The 21,074-nt window shown below is 41.2% G+C and overlaps 1 protein-coding gene and 1 non-coding gene across 5 annotated transcripts in view; both read right to left on the minus strand.

Annotated features, from left to right (window-relative positions):
* Positions 1 to 21,074, minus strand: part of CPSF7 (cleavage and polyadenylation specific factor 7) — a 25,908-nt gene continuing 4,834 nt past the window's right edge. For all 4 annotated transcript variants that reach the window (XM_061609805.1, XM_061609808.1, XM_061609806.1 and 1 more), the window contains exons 3-10: positions 16,154 to 16,372; positions 14,779 to 14,882; positions 13,691 to 13,836; positions 8,862 to 9,267; positions 8,402 to 8,520; positions 8,145 to 8,313; positions 7,781 to 7,954; positions 1 to 2,225 (exon numbers count right to left, since the gene is read on the minus strand). In XM_061609805.1, the coding sequence (XP_061465789.1) occupies positions 7,786 to 7,954; positions 8,145 to 8,313; positions 8,402 to 8,520; positions 8,862 to 9,267; positions 13,691 to 13,836; positions 14,779 to 14,882; positions 16,154 to 16,372 (1,332 nt within the window). In that variant the 3' untranslated portion in view covers positions 1 to 2,225; positions 7,781 to 7,785. The remainder of the gene's footprint in view (positions 2,226 to 7,780; positions 7,955 to 8,144; positions 8,314 to 8,401; positions 8,521 to 8,861; positions 9,268 to 13,690; positions 13,837 to 14,778; positions 14,883 to 16,153; positions 16,373 to 21,074) is intronic.
* Positions 2,703 to 2,771, minus strand: TRNAG-UCC (transfer RNA glycine (anticodon UCC)). The gene has a single exon. It is a non-coding gene; the product is annotated as a tRNA-Gly (tRNA).

Consider the following 21,074-nt stretch of genomic DNA (forward strand, 5'->3'; position numbering starts at 1 on the left):
TTTAAGCTTTTAAAAAGTCATTTTAATTTGTGTACACAAAGTGGGTTTTGAATTAGTTTAGCAATACATAAAGCCATGGTTGTACAAGGGCTACCACCCAGCCCAAACGTGGTATCTGTCTTATCTATGTACCTTAATTTCCATATTTAGGTCACATTACACTCCCGCCCTCCCCCAACAATCTTATTTAATGGAGATTCTATAAAACAGCTCACCCAGCATTCAAAAGAGTTACAAAATGAAAAGAAACCATACAATGCAGTATAAAAGATTGACAATATCATCAAGTTTATTACACAATCTCCAACCTATCAGAAAAGACAAACAAATCAAATCACGAAGAACAGGGGTAGGTGAGTTGAGGGAAACCAAGGCTATGTTTCTGTTGTTCATTTCTTTTCTTCTTACTTCCATTATTTCAAAACAAACTAAAAATGTCCATTATGTAAAAAGTAACTTTTCCAATCAATTTTTTTAATATTTTACAGTTTGTTGTCACTCCATTTGTTTACATAACTTTTTCCCTCTTTAAAAAAACATTTAGAGCTGAGCACCTCTGATCAACAGTACAAAATGAGGTACTGCATCACATGGTAACATCCTTTGCCAGACACCATCCATCCTCTTTAGGCCACAAAATTGTTTTGTGAGACAGATAGGATCCTTCTACAAGGGGGGGCTTCATCATGCAGCTGAACGGTCACATTAAATGTTCATGAATGCAACAGATGCTTGGCCTTATTAACAAGATCCAGGTGCTGGAAACTACATATTCCAGGTTACAATGTGTTATCTTGACTTTAAGTAACTGGGGTGGTCAGACTAGGAAGGAGCAATGAAAGCTGAAAATGCACACCCAAAGGTTGCAACTCTGAGAGTTTGAGAATTCTGCAGACACTCCTGTCCCATAATGCTCCTCACAGATTTTGATGCAACTGGCTTGAAGGGGCTGACAGCTGAAAGACTGACAGGCTCCAGCAACCCTAGTAATGATTACATAACAATTAACAATGGCAGTGTGAAGAGAGGCTTTCCACTATCTCTAATCGTCTCCCTAGATTAGCATGCCAGAGATCAGTGAAGTATGGTGATATCTGAAGCAAACTCATCAGTGAACCACTCCAAAATGAACTCAGTTTAAAATGAGGCTGCGGCATGGGAAGTTCTGGACCTTAAATCAACACTTTCAACACATACATTAAAAATTTTTTTAAAAAATGCTCAGGGTGTACTGCATTCAGTAACTTCCAGGTAGCCTCAGCTTGACTTTGCCCCATTCCATGCTACTGCATCAGTCAGATCTCCATTCACAATGCTTCCTCTACAACAAGGAAGGTGGCACTCTGGGAGGGGCTGGCCCCAGAAACAAAGGATTATGCAAGAAGTTTCAACTGGAGCAGCTATTGCATGAAATGAAGCAAAGAAAATTGTTAGCAAATCATCTGTGGAAAGGGTATCTGCCATAACCAGAGCCAAATCTATTTCTTAAGGGAGACTCAACGTAGTGAGCAAGTTGACCAACACAGGCCCCTCTAGAAGAAGCCAAATAGAATGGAGATGATCTTTTTAAAGAACTAACAGGGGAAGAGGAGAAGGAGGATGACTGGAAGCAGCAGCCAGCCTGCCCTCCGCCCTAGGGGGAAGAAATACTGTTTTCTAAGCTGTATACAATGGTGCTAGAGGGCAAGACGGAAGCTGCTTTGGAAAAAGGATCAGACTTAAGGAGGACTGGATGCCTTGATGCCTGAGAAGACAAAGCAGTGTGGACCGTGGACACAAGCTCCAGTGAGACTATGGTCAGACACCTCGTGCTGTGCTGAAGCACTAGTTCTTCCTGCAAGAGATGAGCTGGATGGGTTCCTTCCCAGGTGCTCCTAAAAAAAGCCATGGAAAGGAAAGAGGTGGTAGACCTCTGTGGAAAGCACCATTCTCTTTGGGTCCAAGAATCCGTGGATTGAAGTGGCCCCCTGGTCACAGTGGCTCAGACAACCCCTCCCACACTCCAAGTCATTCAGTGTTTCTCCACCAAGCAGCAGCAACAGCACACAGGCAAAGCTCAGGTCCCAATACCATAGTGTGCCAGATGGAGTTCTGCAGGCAAAGTCCCTTCCAAGGGGTCTGGAAAGAGCAGAGGGAAGGAGAGGGCGGAGAAGCCTCCATCTTTTAGTCTTGATTAAGGAGAGGAGATTAAGAGTCCATAAAAACACTGAATGCTTCCTATGCTCCTGCAAAAAAACACAAAACCAAAGCAGAAACAGTTATTTCTACAGCACTTCAAAAGAGAACGTTTGTTAAGAATTTTGCTTATTAACCCTGGATGAAGTCATTGTCATTTCCACATGCAAAAGGGAACTGAGGCTAGAGGCTTGTTTTAACTCATAGTTGAACTGGACTAGACACAACGCCCTACCTAATCAAGCAACCCTATTCTTGTCAAACTCATCACCACCGCAGGTCCTATGCACGTTCATGAAGCACAGAGGGTGGGGAGACTGCAAGGAGACTGTCGTTTCTACTCCAGGGCACCCAAGGCAGATAGCAACAGAATAAAATTAGCTAGCAGGGCTTAATTCAAAATTGTAGGAACAGAGGAAGCTGCCTTATACTGAGTCAGACCATTGGTACATCAAGCTCAGTATTCTCTACACTGACTAGCAGTGGCTCTCTAGGCTTCCAGACTTGGGTACATTCCTGGCCCTACCTGGAGATGCCAAGAATCAAACCTGGGACCTTCTGCATGGAAAGCAGACGCTCTACCACTGAGCTACGGCCCTTCCCTGCATATTTTTTCATGTTAGAGAATATCGTCTGTGATGCTCCTAAGGAAATAAAAGATGTGCACTTTATTTCTTTGCAATCTCACTCCACGATGCCTCTTACAAGCTAAGTCTGGGAATCATGAATAATACGTGTCAATTAGATTTGTGATGGGTTTGTTGGTTTTACACAGAGGTAAACAAGACCAACACACTTGAACATAGTGTAATTGGGACACAAGAGATATAATCATCTCTTCAAAGAGTTTTTATATCTGCGAGTCGTGGGCTCAGCAGGGAATTCCACTGATAAAAAAAAAACACAGTAATGATGACAGCATCTGAATTTGATGCTTGCAGTTACAGCCTCAGACACAATCACTTTGTCCAGGTAGGACAAAAGCATCTTGTGAACACACTTAGAAAACAAAACAAGTTAAGATGTTAAGTGGTGATATTAGAAGATCTAGCCTGGAGTTATCAACACTGCCTATGAACAAATAAATTTGGGAGACCATGTAGAATCCAGGGCAGGGTTTAATTGTTGTGTACAAATCTTTTTTCCAGCTGGAGAATTTATTACAAGGCTTAAGTTGTATGGTTTAGTATTTATTGGTCTGGAATAAAAAGTGTCCCAATGCTGTGTGGGAAACTTAAAATCACCAGAAGACCAGGTTCTTCAGTATGGGTTGTATTCAACTTAGTCTTACTCAGAGTAGACCAACCCTGGCCAAGAAGAGGTGGTAGACAAGGCCTTTCTCAAACAAATCTCTGAAATCTCAAGGAGGCAAGAAGTAGTAGTGATGGGGGACTTCAACTACTCGGATATCCGTTGGGAGACAAACTCTGCGAAGCACAAAGCCTCCAACAAATTCCGGATGGGCCTTGCTGATAATTTCCTCTTTCAAAAAGTAGAAGAAGGACAAGGGGATCGGCAATCCTGGACCTGATCTTAACTAACACAGACGAATTGGTCACGGGAATTAAAGCGGTCGGTACCTTGGGGGAAAGTGACCACGTAATGCTGGAATTCGTGACTCTGGGGAAAGCCAAAGAAGAATATAGTCAAACATGGACCTTGGATTTCAGGAAAGTCGATTTTAGCAAGCTCAGGGAAATGATGGGTGGGATCCCGTGGCTAGATAGACTAAAGAAAAAAGGAGCCCAAGAAGCGTGGGAGTTCATGAAGAATGTATTACAAAAAGCGCAATCGCAAACAATTCCAAAGAGGAAGAAAAATGGAAGACATCGGAAAAAGCCAATGTGGCTACACGGAAGACTGGTGGAGGAGGTAAAAGTAAAAAAGAGCATGTATAAAGAATGGAAGGAAGGACGCATCACCAAGGAAGAGTACCGACGAGCGGCTCGGGCTTGCAGGAATAGCGTAAGGAAAGCTAAAACCCAGAATGAGCTGAGGCTGGCGAGGGAAGCGAGGAACAACAAAAAGGGGTTTTTCAGATATGTTCGAAGCAAGAGAAAGACCAAGGAAACGGTGAGACTGCTGCTCAATGAGGATGGCAAAATGTTGACAGATAACAAGGAAAAGGCAGAACTGCTCAATGCCTATTTTGCCTCCGTTTTCTCCCAAAAAGGGAACAGTGTGCAACCTTGCATCGGTAGCAATCTCAGTAAGGGGTCGGGATTGCAGTTCAAGATTGATAAGGAGATAGTCAGGAAATACCTAGTTAACATAAATGAGTTCAAATCTCCAGGGCCTGATGAACTGCATCCCAGAGTATTGAAGGAACTTGCAGATGTACTCTCGGAACCTCTTGCCATCATCTTTGAGAAATCATGGAGAATGGGAGAGGTGCCGGAGGAATGGAGACGGGCAAACGTCGTCCCGCTCTTTAAAAAGGGTTAAAAAGAAGATCCGGGGAATTACAGGCCGGTCAGTCTGACTTCAATACCGGGAAAGATATTAGAACGGATAATAAAAAAGTCCAATGGCAACTATCTAGATGACAATGCTGTGATTAGAAGGAGCCAACATGGGTTTGTCAAGAAAAAATCCTGTCAAACTAATCTCATCTCTTTTTTTGATCGGGTCACTAGCCTAGTAGATGGTGGAAATGCTGTAGATGTCATCTATCTAGATTTCAGCAAAGCATTTGACAAAGTCCCCCACGACCTTTTGATTAGCAAACTAGTCAAATGCGGACTACATGGAAATACTGTCAGGTGGATTCACAACTGGTTGGAAAACCGTACTCAAAGAGTGGTCGTCGGTGGCTCTGCTTCGGACTGGAAGGAGGTCTCGAGTGGAGTGCCACAGGGTTCTGTCCTGGGGCCGATACTCTTCAACATTTTTATCAATGACTTAGATGATGGGGTGGAGGGAAGCCTTATGAAGTTTGCGGATGATACGAAACTGGGAGGGATAGCTAACACAATGGAAGACAGGAATAAAATCCAAAGGGACCTGGATAGACTAGAAAATTGGGCTGAAATTAATAAAATGACATTCAATAAAGACAAATGCAGGATTCTGCATTTAGGCCACAAAAACAAAATGCATGGGTACAGGATGGGAAATACCCAGCTTAGCAGTAGTGCGTGTGAGAAGGACCTTGGAATTGTAGTGGATCACAAGTTGAACATGACCCAGCAGTGTGATGCTGCGGCAAAAAAGGCAAACGCGGTTTTGGGCTGCATAAACAGAACTATAGTTTCCAGGTCGAGGGAAGTAATAGTCCCACTATATTCTGCATTAGTCAGGCCTCATCTGGAATACTGCGTTCAGTTCTGGGCACCTCATTTTAAGAAAGATATAGACAAATTAGAGCGGGTTCAGAAGAGGGCGACGAGGACGATAGCCGGTATGGAGAACAAGTCTTATGAGGAAAGGTTGAAGGAACTTGGCATGTTCAGTCTGGTGAAGAGAAGGCTGAGGGGTGACATGATTGCACTCTTTAAGTACCTGAAGGGCTGTCACATAAAGGAGGGTACAGATTTGTTCACTGCTGCCCCAGAGGGTAGGACTAGGTCTAATGGTTTTAAGTTGCAGGAGCGTAGATTCAGATTGGACATTAGAAGGAACTTCTTGACAGTAAGGGCAGTTCGGCAATGGAACCGACTGCCTAGGGAGGTGGTGGGATCCCCTTCGCTGGATGTCTTCAAGCAGAGGCTGGACAGCTATCTGCGGGAGATGCTCTAGCTGTGGATTTTCTGCTGTGAGCAGGGGGTTGGGCTCGATGGCCTACAAGGCCCCTTCCAACTCTATGATTCTATGATAAAATTAATTAACCTAAGTTACTCATGTCTATTAACTTCAATGGGTCTACACTGAGTAGTACTAGCACTGAATATCATCCTAAGAATTTTCAGATTCTATTACTGCAATAAATTTGTGTACTGGTAAGGTTTGCATGCTTTTATTGTTTTATATTTTGTGTCCCAATTTTTAAAGGACTAGAGAAGGGGACTGAAAATGTTTTTTTTTAAAAAGGAGATGAAAACAGTCCCTACCACCTGCTGAGCAAGTTTGGTTTCTACACATTTATGCTCCACAACCACAAGAACTAGAATATTTTTAAAAACATGACATCAACATTTTCAGAATTCCTCTGAAAACAGGCTGGATCCAGACATGTGCTAAGTGAAGAGCTGCTCACACTGGAGGAAGGGACTGGCAAGGTGATTTTTGTCAATTCCTCTTTCCCCTGAAAAGCTGCTCTAGAGGATTGGAGAATCCACCAGAACAAAGTGGGCAATGATGCTTGGGGGGGGGGCAGGTGACAGTAAGTCCCACTGGGGAGCTTCTGCTAGATCTTCATTTCCTCTGCAAAACAGAAGAAGCCCTTCCATTCACAGAGGGACAAGTCTGAATCCAACTGACTAAATTCAGCATGAGTAAATGAGCTCTTTGGTTCTGATCCTGCTTTTTAAAATGTATTTACATGGAGTATACTGGGTTGTATTAAACTAAGTCCTCCTCAGAGTAGACCAACTGAAATTAATGAACCTAAGCCATGTCCATTAACTTCAATGAGTTTATGCTGAGTAGGATTAGCACTGAATACCACAGATTTCTACATTTTCTAGTTCTTTAAGACTTCTTGAACTTCTGAGCTTTAAAAAAGCTCAGAAAGTTCAGTGCCCACAAACAAAGCAAAAATGAAGAACATGGTTCTCGTTTTTCCAAAAGTTTACCTCTTGTCCTTTGTTTAACTTCACAATGGCTCAGTTTACATGTTCTGGCAAGATTAATAGCTTGCCACAAGTGTGTATCATGCTGGTGCACACTGCCCACTGTTATTTTGCTTCTCCCCGGCACGAGTGGGAACAACAAGCCACAAAGCATGGCTTGTCATTAACACATGAACTGGAATCAGAGCTTGTTTCTCCCAAACAATAATCAGCAACCCAAGAACAAACCTTGGCCTGCTAACTGTGGTTTGTTCATGCTAATGGAGGAGCAAAGCGGGAGCAATTGAGTAGTTTGCATTAGCACGCTGCTAGTTCAGAGTAACCATTAACCATGGCTTATTGTGATATGTGAACTGGGCCACTGACATTTATCACAGCATCTGATTCTTACCCACAGAATCAAAGCACTAGTCACAGTACGAAACAATAAGGAAAAGAGCCATGGCAAAGTTGCACAGTTAGTCTGAGATTCTCCGTTACTCAGAGCCCAGCTGGCAGATCATACACTACAAATCTACTAAGGTAGACAATAAACAGCTTAAGCATAGAATTCAAACTGCAAGCCAATCAGGGAAGAGATATGAGGGGGAATGACTCCCTTCTATTTGAGAGTTCTTACCTAGCAGAACATACAGCCCGGAGAACACAAAGAAGTGTGTATTTGTCCTCAGTAGCTTAAGATGCATTCTACTCACTGAAGTGTGAGATTAAACCATGGAAAGTCTTTCAGAATATAAGAGAAATGGACCTTACCTAGCCAGCATCTACAAGAGGGATGATACTCAACTTGAAGAGAAGGGGTGCTCTTTTTGGAAGGGAAAAGATACTGGGAGGGGGGGAGGGGGGAGAGAAAGCACCCTGGAAAGGCCTCTCACTTCTCTCAGTGATGCCGGTCTCTTTCTCTGTCCCTGTCTCTATGTCTCTCATGCTCTCGGCTTCTTTCTTGGAAATAGTCCTCATGCCGATCTTCATTATGGACCACATCTCGGTGCCTCCTACTGCTTTCACGAGACCGACTGGGTGATCTATCTCGAGACCGGTGCCTTTTTCTGAAAAATAAAGACAGATACTCGATTTTAGATAAGGTGCAATAAAGAGACTATTTCCCCTGCAAAAGGCACATATTCCTACCTGGCTGTAAAAAGCCCAGGAAGGGTACCAGAGCAAAACTGAGACTTAATCATCAGCAAAAATAAACCCAGATAGATTGCTTGGACAATAATTCTGTCTGGAGCTCACCTGGAGGAGCTGCTACTGGTGCCCATGCTGTAAGACTTGGCTTCAATGCCATGAAGACAATCCTTGAGGGATGAGATAAGGACTCTACACCGCTCATCATTCGCTACACGCGACTGTTTAATCACAGCAATGGCTGTAAGCAGGGTCTCAATAGCATCACTGTAATCTCCTGTGAAATAAAAAAGAAAAGGCAACATGGTAACACCGAGCCCAAGAGTTAGAAATGGAAGTTGATAGCAGCAGCCAGCCCTGGTTACCTGCACTGGCACCAGACACAGCTTTGGAAATGGCACTGCTGGAAATTGCTCGATTCCTGTTCATGATATCTTCAAATTCAGCTTCACTGACAGGAGGCGGCAATGGGCCCAACTCCCGGCTGCAGTACACAAATATACACCCATTACTCAGAGGCAGAAGACACACAGCTACAAGCAGAACTGTGACAACGTCCCTTGCTCACATACATGGAAATTAAAGGCCATCCAAAAGAGCAGTGAGTGGCTGCCCAGGTACTACTCCCCTCCCCAAAGCAGGCATTAAGTAACATTGGTTTAACATCTAGTCAAACCTCCACATTTTGTATACTAACAAGAACACAAAGCCCCTTTGTAAATTAGGTTTGCAGGCTCACTAACCAAGCAGCTTAGATACTGTTCTTTGCATTCCCTCCAGTTTCAAGGTACTCCTATATTTCCTGGAAAATGGGTTTGTTCTCACCTGCTGTGGTTGTATGGTGCAGATGCCTTGCTATAGGAGTCTGGCGGAGGCCCCATTGCTGCATTTGGTGGGGGGAAGAAGGCTGGGTTGAGGTGCAATGCAGGTGGCACTGCCCCAGGAGGTGGCACAGTGAGGTGGGGAGGAAGTCGAGGGGGAGGGGGCATTAGGTGCTGGTAGTGAATTCCAGGTGGGGGAGGTGGAACCCCAAAACTTGAGGAAAGTGGCGGAGGGGGTGGTATTGGTGGAGGTGGTAGCCCCATGAGAGGAAGTGCAGAAGGAGGGCGGTTGAAGAAAGGCAAAACAGGAGGCTTCTCAATGCGCGGCGGTGGCACAGTATTTTCCGTTGGAGTAGCTCGGCCGTCTACAGAGTCGGAGGAATCCCTTGAGTGAGCCCTCGGAGGCACCCCTGTCAGACATCACAGAAGAGGAAAAGCACTCAACACTGACAGTTGGATAGTTACAGGAAGTCAGTTTTCTAACAAAACATCCCCCACTTGCTAATAAGCACACCCATGTCAATAGTCATCCCTCTGAAGTGTAATCCCACCTTGCTCAAGTAGCAGACCTCTTATCTCAGATACGTGCACATAAGGCGCTTCACTGGTATGTGTGCACGGTGTTTGGATTGGTTTGGGCAAAAGTTGATGTATCTAGAGATCCAATTACCTTCTTGCACAGGAAATGTGCATTCCCAATCTCTGCTAAGAAACCTGTATGAGCTCTCTTAAGTGTTGTGTGCTATGTCAACAGAGATAGTTGTAATGTGAACAGAATTATTCAGTGGGAACTGAAGGTTATATATGAATCACGCAGACATCATGACATGCTACTTAGATGCCTAGATACATTCAAATATCACTTAAACAACTGAGCCCATTTAATTTATGCCCTTAGAATGTCTTGAGTACATTTTATACCATTCACTTCCAGTGAAATATATTTTACCTGAGTATTAAAAGTAATATTTAACATTTACATAGTGCTTTAGTGAGTGCTCAAAACACTTTACGTATTAGCTCAGCAAACCTGATAATCCTACTGGACAGGTCTTTATCCCTAAGGTTGTAGATGGGTGCTGAAGCTGAGTAAGAGGGGATTACCTAATGACACTTACTGAATGAGTTCTTGGCCAAGCTGAAATTTGACCTGGGGACTCTCTTTCTTGTTTACAACTCAATCTTAGTCAGTATGCCACATTATATATAAATGTAAATTAAAATACACTTTTTTAAATGTAACTAAAGCTGAGAACAATGGTCTCCAAACTCCTTGAACCCCTTGAACCTCCAAACTCCGAACCCCTTGAAATTTGCTCTTGGCAGAGCACTTAATGATTTTTCTGCCTATTGTGGCAATTGTAATTGTAATTCCATAGAATTCAAAATGTAATACAATAAAATGCAATGTAAGAATAAAACAAAAATACAATTAAAAACCAATATGAATTTTCAATGTGATGGACGTGCTGTCTTCCATCTTCAACCACAAATCCACAGACAACCTGAATGAAGCTTGCAGCCCACTGATGAACCACAGACAACAGTTTGGGAACCCCTGGCTTAGAAGATCACACACTATCAAAAATAAATGTATTAAATGTGCTAATTTAAGAAAAAGCAAAATCAGGAAGTTACAAGAGAAAAGAACTAAAAATCGGACGCTATGGATAGTAGGAAGTTAATTGAATCTTGCTGAATGTTAGGGGAATATTTGACTAACTGACTCTTTGGTACAGTGGCAACTAAAATAGAATGTGTTGTATTCAATGCTGCATGAGTGGAGTTTCATTTGGGTCAATGCAAGTATGTCCATTAGGCCAATGGAATCCCACAATTGGGTATCACCTGGTGACTGGAACACAGGAAACTGACTTATACCAAGTCAGACCGTTGGCCCACCTAGTTCAGTATAGTATACACTGACTGGTAGTGGCTGTCTGGGTTTTAGACAAGAATTTCCCCCCCATCTGGAGATGCCATGGATTCAATGTGGACCCATTTGTATGCAAAGCAGTTACTCTACACTGAGCTACAGTGAAATCCTTAAAGCTAAAAGCTACAAGGATGCAAAGCTGTAGATGAATGGTCTTCCTACTGATCTAATTCTCTTAAACAGTGATGTAAAATTTATCTGAAATTCTAGTTAACACAATAGAAGCTGTGGATTATGCAAAAAAGGTCTTCTCCAATAAAAATCACTAATGGGATATAGTATTAATCCTTACTCCTTTTCCGTTATATTCAAATGTGAAAATTCTAATTCTACACTCAATATATAGACTTCTCAAGATCCACAATTGGCAGATTGGCTTAACTCTCATCCCAGGATGAGAGTTACCTAAGGAACATATTGCTTAAGAAATGCACTCAACAGAACCTTTTTGTTCTTTCAGCACAATCCTTAGAGAAAGTAAAGTATCAAAAGCTAGTATGACGGTATCAACAAGCTTGCATTATATGCAGATACACTGCTGTATATAAACACAAATATCAACAGGCTTCCACTGCATACATGCTGCTGTTTATAAGAATCACTGAACTGCTTTCTGAACAGCTGTGGAAGTGAGAGCTCTTTACCAACTCCAAAAAATAATCCACATTTCCATTCTCACAGGGGAAATAAATATGTGAATGCATAGAAACCTTTAAATCTTAATTTGTAAATGAAATGAGTAAGCAAATCTGCTCCTACCTAAAATAAGAAATTATCTATGGAATGAAGATAATAGTCCTGTTGAGATCAATGTAGTTTAAGATATAGCATCAGATATTAACTAATTAGGGCATCACTGCATGAATAATATTAGATTCAGGTGGTGGACAATGCCATGAATACTATGGATATAATAAAGAAATTAACATTTTAAATAAATGCAACATTAGAAAAACCAGGGGAAAATACCTAAGTACTGCCAATGGATAGTTGTGGGAACTTGAATTTTAAGAAGGCATTTAATACTATCTACCATTGTTCCATGGGTCAGTTGCTTGGCTACAAAGTCAGAAAACATTCTGATTTGGAAACATTTCGCCTTTATTCTTCCCACTGAGGAGTTACGGACCCCACAGAAATAATAAAGCCATGCTGACCAAAGTACTGTACTTACGAGTCAACTTTATTTGACACAAAACCAAGATGGTAATAATATGAAAGGGCATTACAGGAAGTATTTACAAAGATTTACAATGTCTGCTTAAAGCCATTTTTTAAAAAACCTCAGGTTAAAAAAAGCTATGTCATCTTAATTTGATTAGGAATTTTAATATACAATAAGCTCAACTATAGTGTGAAATGAGAGATGTGATACATTTTTTTTAAATTAAGAACCTTATCCAAGAGACAGAGAATCTAAAACATCATTGAAAGAAATCAATAATCAATAAAAGAATGCAAAAGATTCCTTGGCAGAATATTGAGAAGGTGGATTTGGGAGCATATTGCGATCTTGTCCCAATGTGACAAAGTTTACTAACTGCAAATATAGTTGGGAAACATTTCAAAAGAAAAAAAAAACATAATCAGACAATTCCAATGACACACAATTGTGGACACAGAAAACTGCTATACCACTGCCACATAAGAACTGGTGGCAGCAAGTCCAGGATAACATTCATGTTTCAAACTAAGCACGTGCCTGAATCACAATTAAAATTCATGGTCACTGAAGGAAAACCAGTTTTAGCTTTCCTTTGTAATAAATAGGAAATGAATACAATAAAGGGAGCTTCAAACTCTTAACATTTAGGCATTTTTTTCTTTATTGTATTCATTTGTCTGAATAAGGAAAACTACTAAAAACAAATTTGTATTTCTCAGGCCCTTTGGGCAAGGAATCACAAAGTGGAAGAAGTCATTTACGAAGGCCTTGTCAAAAATGGTGACGTGCCATGGTTACTGTCAGACGTTGCCATTCACCAGCGCGACCTCCTAGTGAAGACAAGATAAGCCCTTTTAAGCAGTTTTTCATAGGGAAAAGCTTGATCAGGGCTAAAAGCAGCTATGCTTCATCTTATGATTCCACAACAACTGACTGATATGCCTACCACAGAGAAGTGGACTAGCATCATGACACCCCGTTGAGATAATAGACATAGAAATAACAGTACTTTCAAGTACTGAAATTCAGCCACTTTCTAGGGCAGAACATGGAAGCTGTTAACGCTGGTAAGGCTGTGATTTTAGACAACTGGGAGATTATCACAGCATCATAGAAATGGTGGATGTTAACTATCCAGATTAAATCTGGTAAAGACAAAGGAAATAGTACTAAATGGTTATGTAATCTACCGTGGCCTTAGGCAATCAAAATCTTGTACATATCATCAGAAAGATAGTACCTTCAACACCAAAGAGCTCCATGAGGCATTATCTGAACAAACTGACAATAAGAAGCATCTATTGGCATTATAGAGCCAAGGGGTGAGGCCCCAGATGGAGCACTGCATCCAATACTGGGCACCTTACCTCTTCAGGGATGCACAAATTCTGGAGAAGGTCCAGAGGGGAGCTATTCACATATAATGGAGGGTCCTAGCTATGATACCAGCTTCAACAGCCTAAGCCCATTCATTTAGAGGAGGGTGTGCAACAGACTAGGAAGGATCCTCAAATCATGTAACTTAGAAGAGGATCATAATGTCTGGTTAGGCTTTACTCAGCAGCAACAGAAAAAGAAAATACATGGACACACCTGGGTATTCACACACATCAAACTGTACCTTAATTTGTTTCTGGCTTAAAGCTCCGCTCAAGATTCTCTAAGAACTAACAAATGCCCCTTTTTTCTACCTTGCTCCCTACTTAGTCCCCCCCCCATGATTTAAACTTACTTTTTCGTGCCTGTGCCTCAAACTGTGCAAGGTTTTGCCGGGTAGCCAACTTCACTTCCACTTTATCTCCATTAAGAATCTTCCCTGGTAGCAGCTCTAGAAGTTTGTGAACGGAATTCTCCGAGGCAACCACCACTTCTGCATACCTGTTCATAGAGCCACAGGAAAATCAAATGAACCTTTCCCCACCCCCAAGGTCTGGGCTCCTGCTGGGAGGAAGGGCGGGATATAAATCAAATCATCATCATAATAAATAAATAAATAAATCATGGCTACATGTCAATGGTGTGTAGGGCTGGAGTAAAAATTAGACAGGGCCGCTCTTCCACTCTTACATATACTCCACATCCCCACCCATTCACACACACACCATATTATCACTCACATACACACACGCATGCAGAGTCTGCAATTTGCACTGGAGAAAACTTCCCATTTGCTTCAACAGAAACTTCTATCCCAACATTACTGTAGGTGAGGGGGCAATCCATATCAGGCGTAAGAAGTGCTTTGCTCCTTTGCCTCCCACTGCAGAACATATCCAAATCAGGTCCCTGTGCCTCAAACCTGCTGCACTGTTATGCTGGCTGGGGAGGAAAAGAATTCCCTCCAGTCAGCATGGAAGCTGAGGATGAGGTCTTGGCAGCGGGATGGGAACCCTCCAAGGGCCAGATCTGGACCACAGGCCCAGAGTTCCCCCATTCCTCATCTAAATAATCTCTCAGTAAAGATTTAGCAGAACAGCATGTATTTCTCCACAGCCATGGCCCAATTAATAGTGCAGAATTTTCAGGTCCTACAAACACAGTCATTAAAAGCAGCAGAAAATAGCACATAGCCAAGAGATTGTTCTGTAGAACTGGACACAGCCCACCACTTTCCTGGATCACTTACAACAAACAGCCATTTACTTTGTAGATAGTGGCATCCGAATTGGAGACTTTTTAGGCAACCTTAAAATTAGGAAGAAAACCAGTCTGATGTGCGTACTTCCACCCACCCTATCAATCCTGATCACTAGATTGTTCCTTCCACAGTAACAGCCCCTCATGATGGGTCCTTTTGTGAAGAGGTCTTGCAACACTCACCCTTTGGACTGGCCATTGGCTCTGTTCTCAGCAAACTTGAGTTCCACCACATCATAGACACCCACAGAACGGATTATTCGGGTCAGCTGCTGGTCAGTTGTCCACTACATATGAAGGCAGAAAGTCACACTATTATAAACTGAAGACTTTTATAGAATCTCCACCACCTTATATTATATATAATTATATATTATATAACTGAAGGTGTCGGACTTGTAAATATAGAAGGAAAGAGAAAGAACCAACCCACAGCTTTGTTGGGGGTAGCCTGAGATGTTTCTGCCACTTCAGGCACCTGCACCACACTGTATTTTCACTGGAAGTTTTGTAATCGCTGTTTTTTTAATAATGTTATTTAATTTTGTAAATTAATTTTGTAATTTTGTAAATTTTATTGTTTTATGGATGTATTCCTGCATCTGTGTTTTTTCTTGTAAGCTGCCTTGAGGGCCTTTTGGCCATAAGGCAGGGTATAAATAAAACAAATAAATAAATATTAGTAATACAATTCTTCCTTCTCAGGTTCCTATAATGTTCCTCTATTATAGCCTAATGAAGGAATATTTCATACAACCTCCACCCACTCCATAACCACTTTATGAGTTTAGGATTGGTAGGGGAGTGAGGTTTAGAACACATATCTTCCGAGAAGATGCAACTTCTAGACAGACCCCAGTGACTGAAGGAGCAGCAGCAATCCCCACTCCCCAGCATATATCACAGGCAGATTTACTGAGCTATTAAAGATAACTGTATTGGGGCATGAATCAGTCTGCACACCCTAAATCATGACACAACACGGCCCAACTGCATGAATCTTTAATCATTAGAAAACTGAGTGAAAATGCTTGTAAATTTGCATTATAAGGGTCTTATTCCATTATTAGTATATTTTTTAAAGTACAATAAATGTGTTCCTGATTTGTTGTGCCGGTCCATTTTTCTTAAAAGTTACACTTCTAGTGCAAGGGCATCACATTCTCCAACCATGAGATGTGCTATGTTTTTTAGTACAGAATGAAATGTTCACCCCAGGCAGTTCAACTACAGCTGCTGCAGCTTATTTATTGGAAGCCACTGTTGAGCCTTTGTGAGAAAAGCAGGGTAAAAATGTCCTACATGTAACCATGCATCACAATGAAAACAAATGCTCTTGCTATCCCTCCAGTGTCTTCTTGTGAGGACTGAAGATGTTGAGCAGCAGCAAAGCTACCCACCCACCAAATTACATGGGACACTACACATTATCAAAGAACTGTAGGTCTGTAGTAAGACTGAAATGCAGATAGGACCTTTCCACACAGTCAGAGGGTTTTCTCCAACAGCCAGGTTTGTTTTGCCCTTTACTTCTGCTCTGATTAAAGAACACACTCACCCAAGAGAAGCTGCCCACATAAACAGCAGCTCTCTTATTACGCAGCCCACTGTAGGTATACAGGATAGCAGGTGATTTGCTGTTTGGCTTAGGAGATTGCGCTTGTCGGTTTTCAGGTGGTGGCTCGGAGCTGCTAGTGCAACTTTCAGAAGGTTGTGAGCTGGCAGCTAGTACGTCGTCATATAGATCCATCTGGTCAGCATTACTAAACTCAGAGTCCTAGAAGACAGAAGATACCACTGAGCACATGCAGAACCAAAGCAGGGCTAATTCTCCAGGCTCCAATAATAGTGTTTGTATCAAATCACAATCTTAGAATCTCAAGAAATAAGAGAAAAAAACTTGTTTCTCAAAAAAGAAGCAAACTCTTTTTGCTAGTTGTAAGGAACAACGCGTAGGACTAATTCGTTCACGTAGCCCCGAGCACGCCATCATTTTCTCTTTGAGATGAGGAGTATGAGTATGCTTGTTGTTTCAGTGCCATCTGTTACTGCACAAGAACTTTTGCCTTTTCATTCTTTGCTGAGGGATCATTGCACTATACCCAGTCTACAAAGTGTGCCTTCTACCATGGGACCAGCACCACCTCATTTTGCTCACTGCTCCATGGAGATAAGGATATTCAATGAGGGTTATCCGTGGGGTATTTCCTTGGTGCATACTCAGTGTGGGAGAACATCTCATACAGGTAGACAGCAAAAAATGTAGCAACAACCTTTATGAAAAAAGCTAACGACTCTGCAAAAAGGCCCTTGAGTTTCTTTCCCTATTTGGAATATTTTTTAACAGTATCAGGTTGTAAGCTGTTTCTGCAAGCAGATCAGGTCATGTCAAGATTTGAACTCCACTAGAAGTGGGCCTCTACATTTTTCTTCGGAGATTTATGTATCATGCAGTGTTATCTTACCCTTGCATAGCATTTAAAGAATGCCACTATCAGAGAAAAACAATTATATTGAATTTCTATGACATTTCACTGGTCCTCTAAAAATGCAGTTATAGTCTTCAGTGGTTTGTGCTGCAATCCTGTGCAATTTGAAAAAATATTTATTTAAAAAGAGCTGACTGCATGACATGATGTACACTAAAAAATAATGTATCAAGTATGTCACAAAAGAGTTATCAGATGAGAGCCACAAAACTACAGAAAGTGAAAATACAGCTGCTCAAGAGATCCAGACTAATGTAGAGCAGTATATAAAACTGTCATCTTCTCACACAACGTAATCTGGCCCAATTCATAATTAAAGCGGCTAGCACATAAAGCTTGTTATACACATTATTATTACTGTAATTGGCAAATTAACAGAAGGTATACTGTAAGGTACGACTTTCCACCTTAAGGATTTTTTAATATTTTAATCTGGCAAGATTGCAGAACTTCATAAAGAATATAGACAATCAAATTCTAGAATGTGTTAAAGGTTTGAATTCAATTATTTAGATTATATTGAATTCAGCCAAGAAGATTACAACAGAATTCTGGCATGCACGACTACATCATAGCCATTATCCAACTTTAGATGGATATGGTTAAAAAACCATTGAAATCAATGGAGCTTTTAATCACAACTAACCTATTACATTGTTTTCCGTGGGATTTTATCGTAACTATGTTAAGTTGGATTGAGGCCAAAATACTGTACTGCAGATCACAGCCATTTGTTGTTTTCAGAGAGCTGCTAGTTACATTCCAATTATCTAGAATAAAAGATACTTGGTTGTGCCAGACTATTTTAAATGTAATAGCAACTCCTGCTTAGGCTATCTTAATGAATTCAAATACCCAGAAACCTTCAAGTGGTACTACAACAATTCAACAGCAGCTTGATTAGTAATAGTTTTATATGGGAATAAAAGACAGATCTGCAATAATGAATTGATATTACATGTGAGCAAAAAAAGTTACTTCAAACAAAATAAGAAATGCTTTCAATCAACATCACCAGTTATATTAAAGGATGACAAGAAAATTAAACCACTTCAACCATTTTTAAGCTATCTGCATTTAATTCTATTTTTAGAAGGCCTCTTAAATTTGCAAAGCAGAAGATTACCTACTTTCTTAATGTCAGATTCACGACATCAAGGAAAAAAACTTATTGAGATTTCCCCAGCAAAGACCCCAGTGTAGCCTGAAATGCTTACTTTTAAGCAAAGTAAAAGACATATAAGTCTTGTAACAAGCACTGATAGCTATGATAAGACAGCGAAAAGCCTATACAACCAGGAGGATATCCCAATAGCGTCCAGCAATGCAAGACAGAGTCACATATGCTATATGGAAGGAGAAAACAGTGCATACACAGAGCATATAACCCACACATATAATGCATGTTACTTGTGGTTTTCTGCGAACTCTTCCCGGAACAAGAGAATTGGTGGTAGTTAATGCTTTTGAACCCTTTCAAGGATCATGTTAAATGTGTTTAGAAGCATGCGTGCGAACAAAATTTGTACATCCTTGGTTACCTGGTAATGTCTTATTCAGTAATACCTTTGTATTTGCTGTCTTTCCAGGCACTTTGTGAACCTTACAACAGGCCTGACACAGAAGTTATTTCCTACACACATACAGTCTCCAGAAATAAGTAGATAAAGTTTTGACTTTAGAGACTTCTTTATCCTTAGTTGCTTTCCTGCACCACCTAGAGATTTTCTTTCCACCGACCGTGGTTCCCAAGCAGACAGTGCTACACGTTGCCTCTCTTTAGACTCGCACTGCATTCTATTGTTATCACTGCTGATACCCCTTGCTGCTCTTCACGGCTTTTTCAAGGTAACAGTGTATTCTAGGGTTTACTCATTTTAAACTAGTGAATTGAAGACTCATACAGTTTCTCCCCGAGTGTTTGATGGCTCTCAATTTTTACATTTTCTTTTGCCAAAAAAATATTTATGTGATTTGAAAAGCAAATTAAGGGTGTTAAGACTCAATTGGTAAGCCAAACACACAGCACATGTAATTTCTCTTTTAGTAATACAGGATAAGATTTGGGGTTAATTTCTGTTGCTTTACCCCAATACTTCCAAGTGAACCAGCCACTATGAAGACAGTTTTCACAGAGAATTTTAAAACAACATTTTAGGTGAGAAAAGCTTAACACTGGAAAATATCCAGCAATGGAATTTCACTCTGGCTTTACACTTTGCTTTTCATTACTTTGGATGCAAATTTGAACTATGACTATGCCTGTCTTATTTCTTTTTAAAAATGTGAATAAAGCTCAATCCCATGGCAAGCCTGACCCTTTTCTTCAAAAGTTAAATGCATGGGGTTTCACTGAGTTTCCTTTCTTTTGTGGAAGGGACAGGCCCTCGTGGAAGGGAGTGATATTTGTTAATTTCCTCCTCCTCCTGCAACCACTCATGCCACCTCCCATACTGTTCCAGAGGGTTTCCTCCAACTCCCAACAGCCAGGAGAAAGCAGCGAGAATTGCCTTCCCTCTCCTCCAGTGAGAGCATCCCATGATTGAATTTCTGGCCACAGGAACTCTGGACAATGTTTTTCTTTACATCTGCAAGGCAGAGGGCCTTTAGAATTGTCAGGACATATATTTTTCATGAAGTTGTATTTGCAAGACATTATTATTTGCATTCTGAATCTACAGAGGAAACAGCTTGCTGAAACTTGTGTTTAGACTTTCACTTTCAAAACTGGCTTCTACAACACATACATAATAAACAGCACTTCTTAAAAATACAACAGGTCATGAGAGATTGATAACATGCCAACCTGGAGAACAAATAAAAACAATTCCTGAAAATAACATTTATTTATTTATTTATTATTTGATTTATATCCTGCCCTTCCTCCCAGCAGGAGCCCAGGGTGGCAATCATACAAAGACACAGTATTAAACAAGGTAAGCCAAAGGGGAAATACACAGCCAAAAGTCTTCTTAGATAGCCATGTTTTTATTTGCTACTTGAAAACAGTAGAGTGTCAAGGCCTGATTGATCTCATTTGGGAAGGTGTCTAACTGGTAGCCACTAACATTAAAGCCCTTTCTGTTGTGGCACCCACAGAAAAGGCTCTAATCTTAGTGGCTACCAGCTGGACTTCATAAGGCCGAGTAAGGTCTCAATGATGAACTCCTACATACAGTAAGCTGACAGACGCTACTGAAAAACAAGGACAATTGGGACAAGCGGCTAATTTTCCTGAGGATTTGCCTCTGGATAAGAAAGAGTTTCCACACAACTTTGCACCTCTGGGCTCAAAGATATATTCCCACTTCCTTGTAATAATGCTGCACCATGCTGTAGTTCTGCCACACAAATCCTAATGCTGCTAAGATGGGAAGAACATGAAACTAATGAAAAATTATGTTGTTTATCAGCACCCTATTCTCCTTCCAAGACCCAAGTCCTCAGAGAAAACATGAGTATACACCAAAGCCTTTGCACTACGTCTTAGGAAACAGCCCACACACTCAACAGCTAGACAAGCATCAAGATAATTAAGCCTCGCTTCCAATACACAGGGAAATAGAACCCTGAAATGAAAGGGACAATGTGTAAAGACAACCCAAGGGCAGAAGTATCCATCACATCAGAACCTACTCCACAGAGATGGACCTGGGGAAGGGACATAGCTGAATGGTAGGGCACCTGCTTTGCATGCAGGATGTCCCAGATTCAAACCTTGGCATCTCCTGTCTGAACACCTAGAGGACCACTGCCAATCAGTGTAGGCAGCACTGAATTACAGAAATCAATGATCTGATTCAGTACAAGGCAACTTCCTGTGTTCTTTTAACAAGAGATCCAGGCATATCTTCAAAGAAAGAAAACAGCAGAGCTAGTAACCATCATGATTTTGAACAAGTACATGGCAAGACAAGGTGCGACACACCAAACACAAGTCAGGACTCATCTCTGTACACCTGTATATAAAAAAGCTCTTCATACACAACA

Source organism: Rhineura floridana, chromosome 2 (genome assembly GCF_030035675.1).
Source record: "Rhineura floridana isolate rRhiFlo1 chromosome 2, rRhiFlo1.hap2, whole genome shotgun sequence".
Classification (NCBI taxonomy): Eukaryota; Metazoa; Chordata; class Lepidosauria; order Squamata; family Rhineuridae; genus Rhineura; species Rhineura floridana.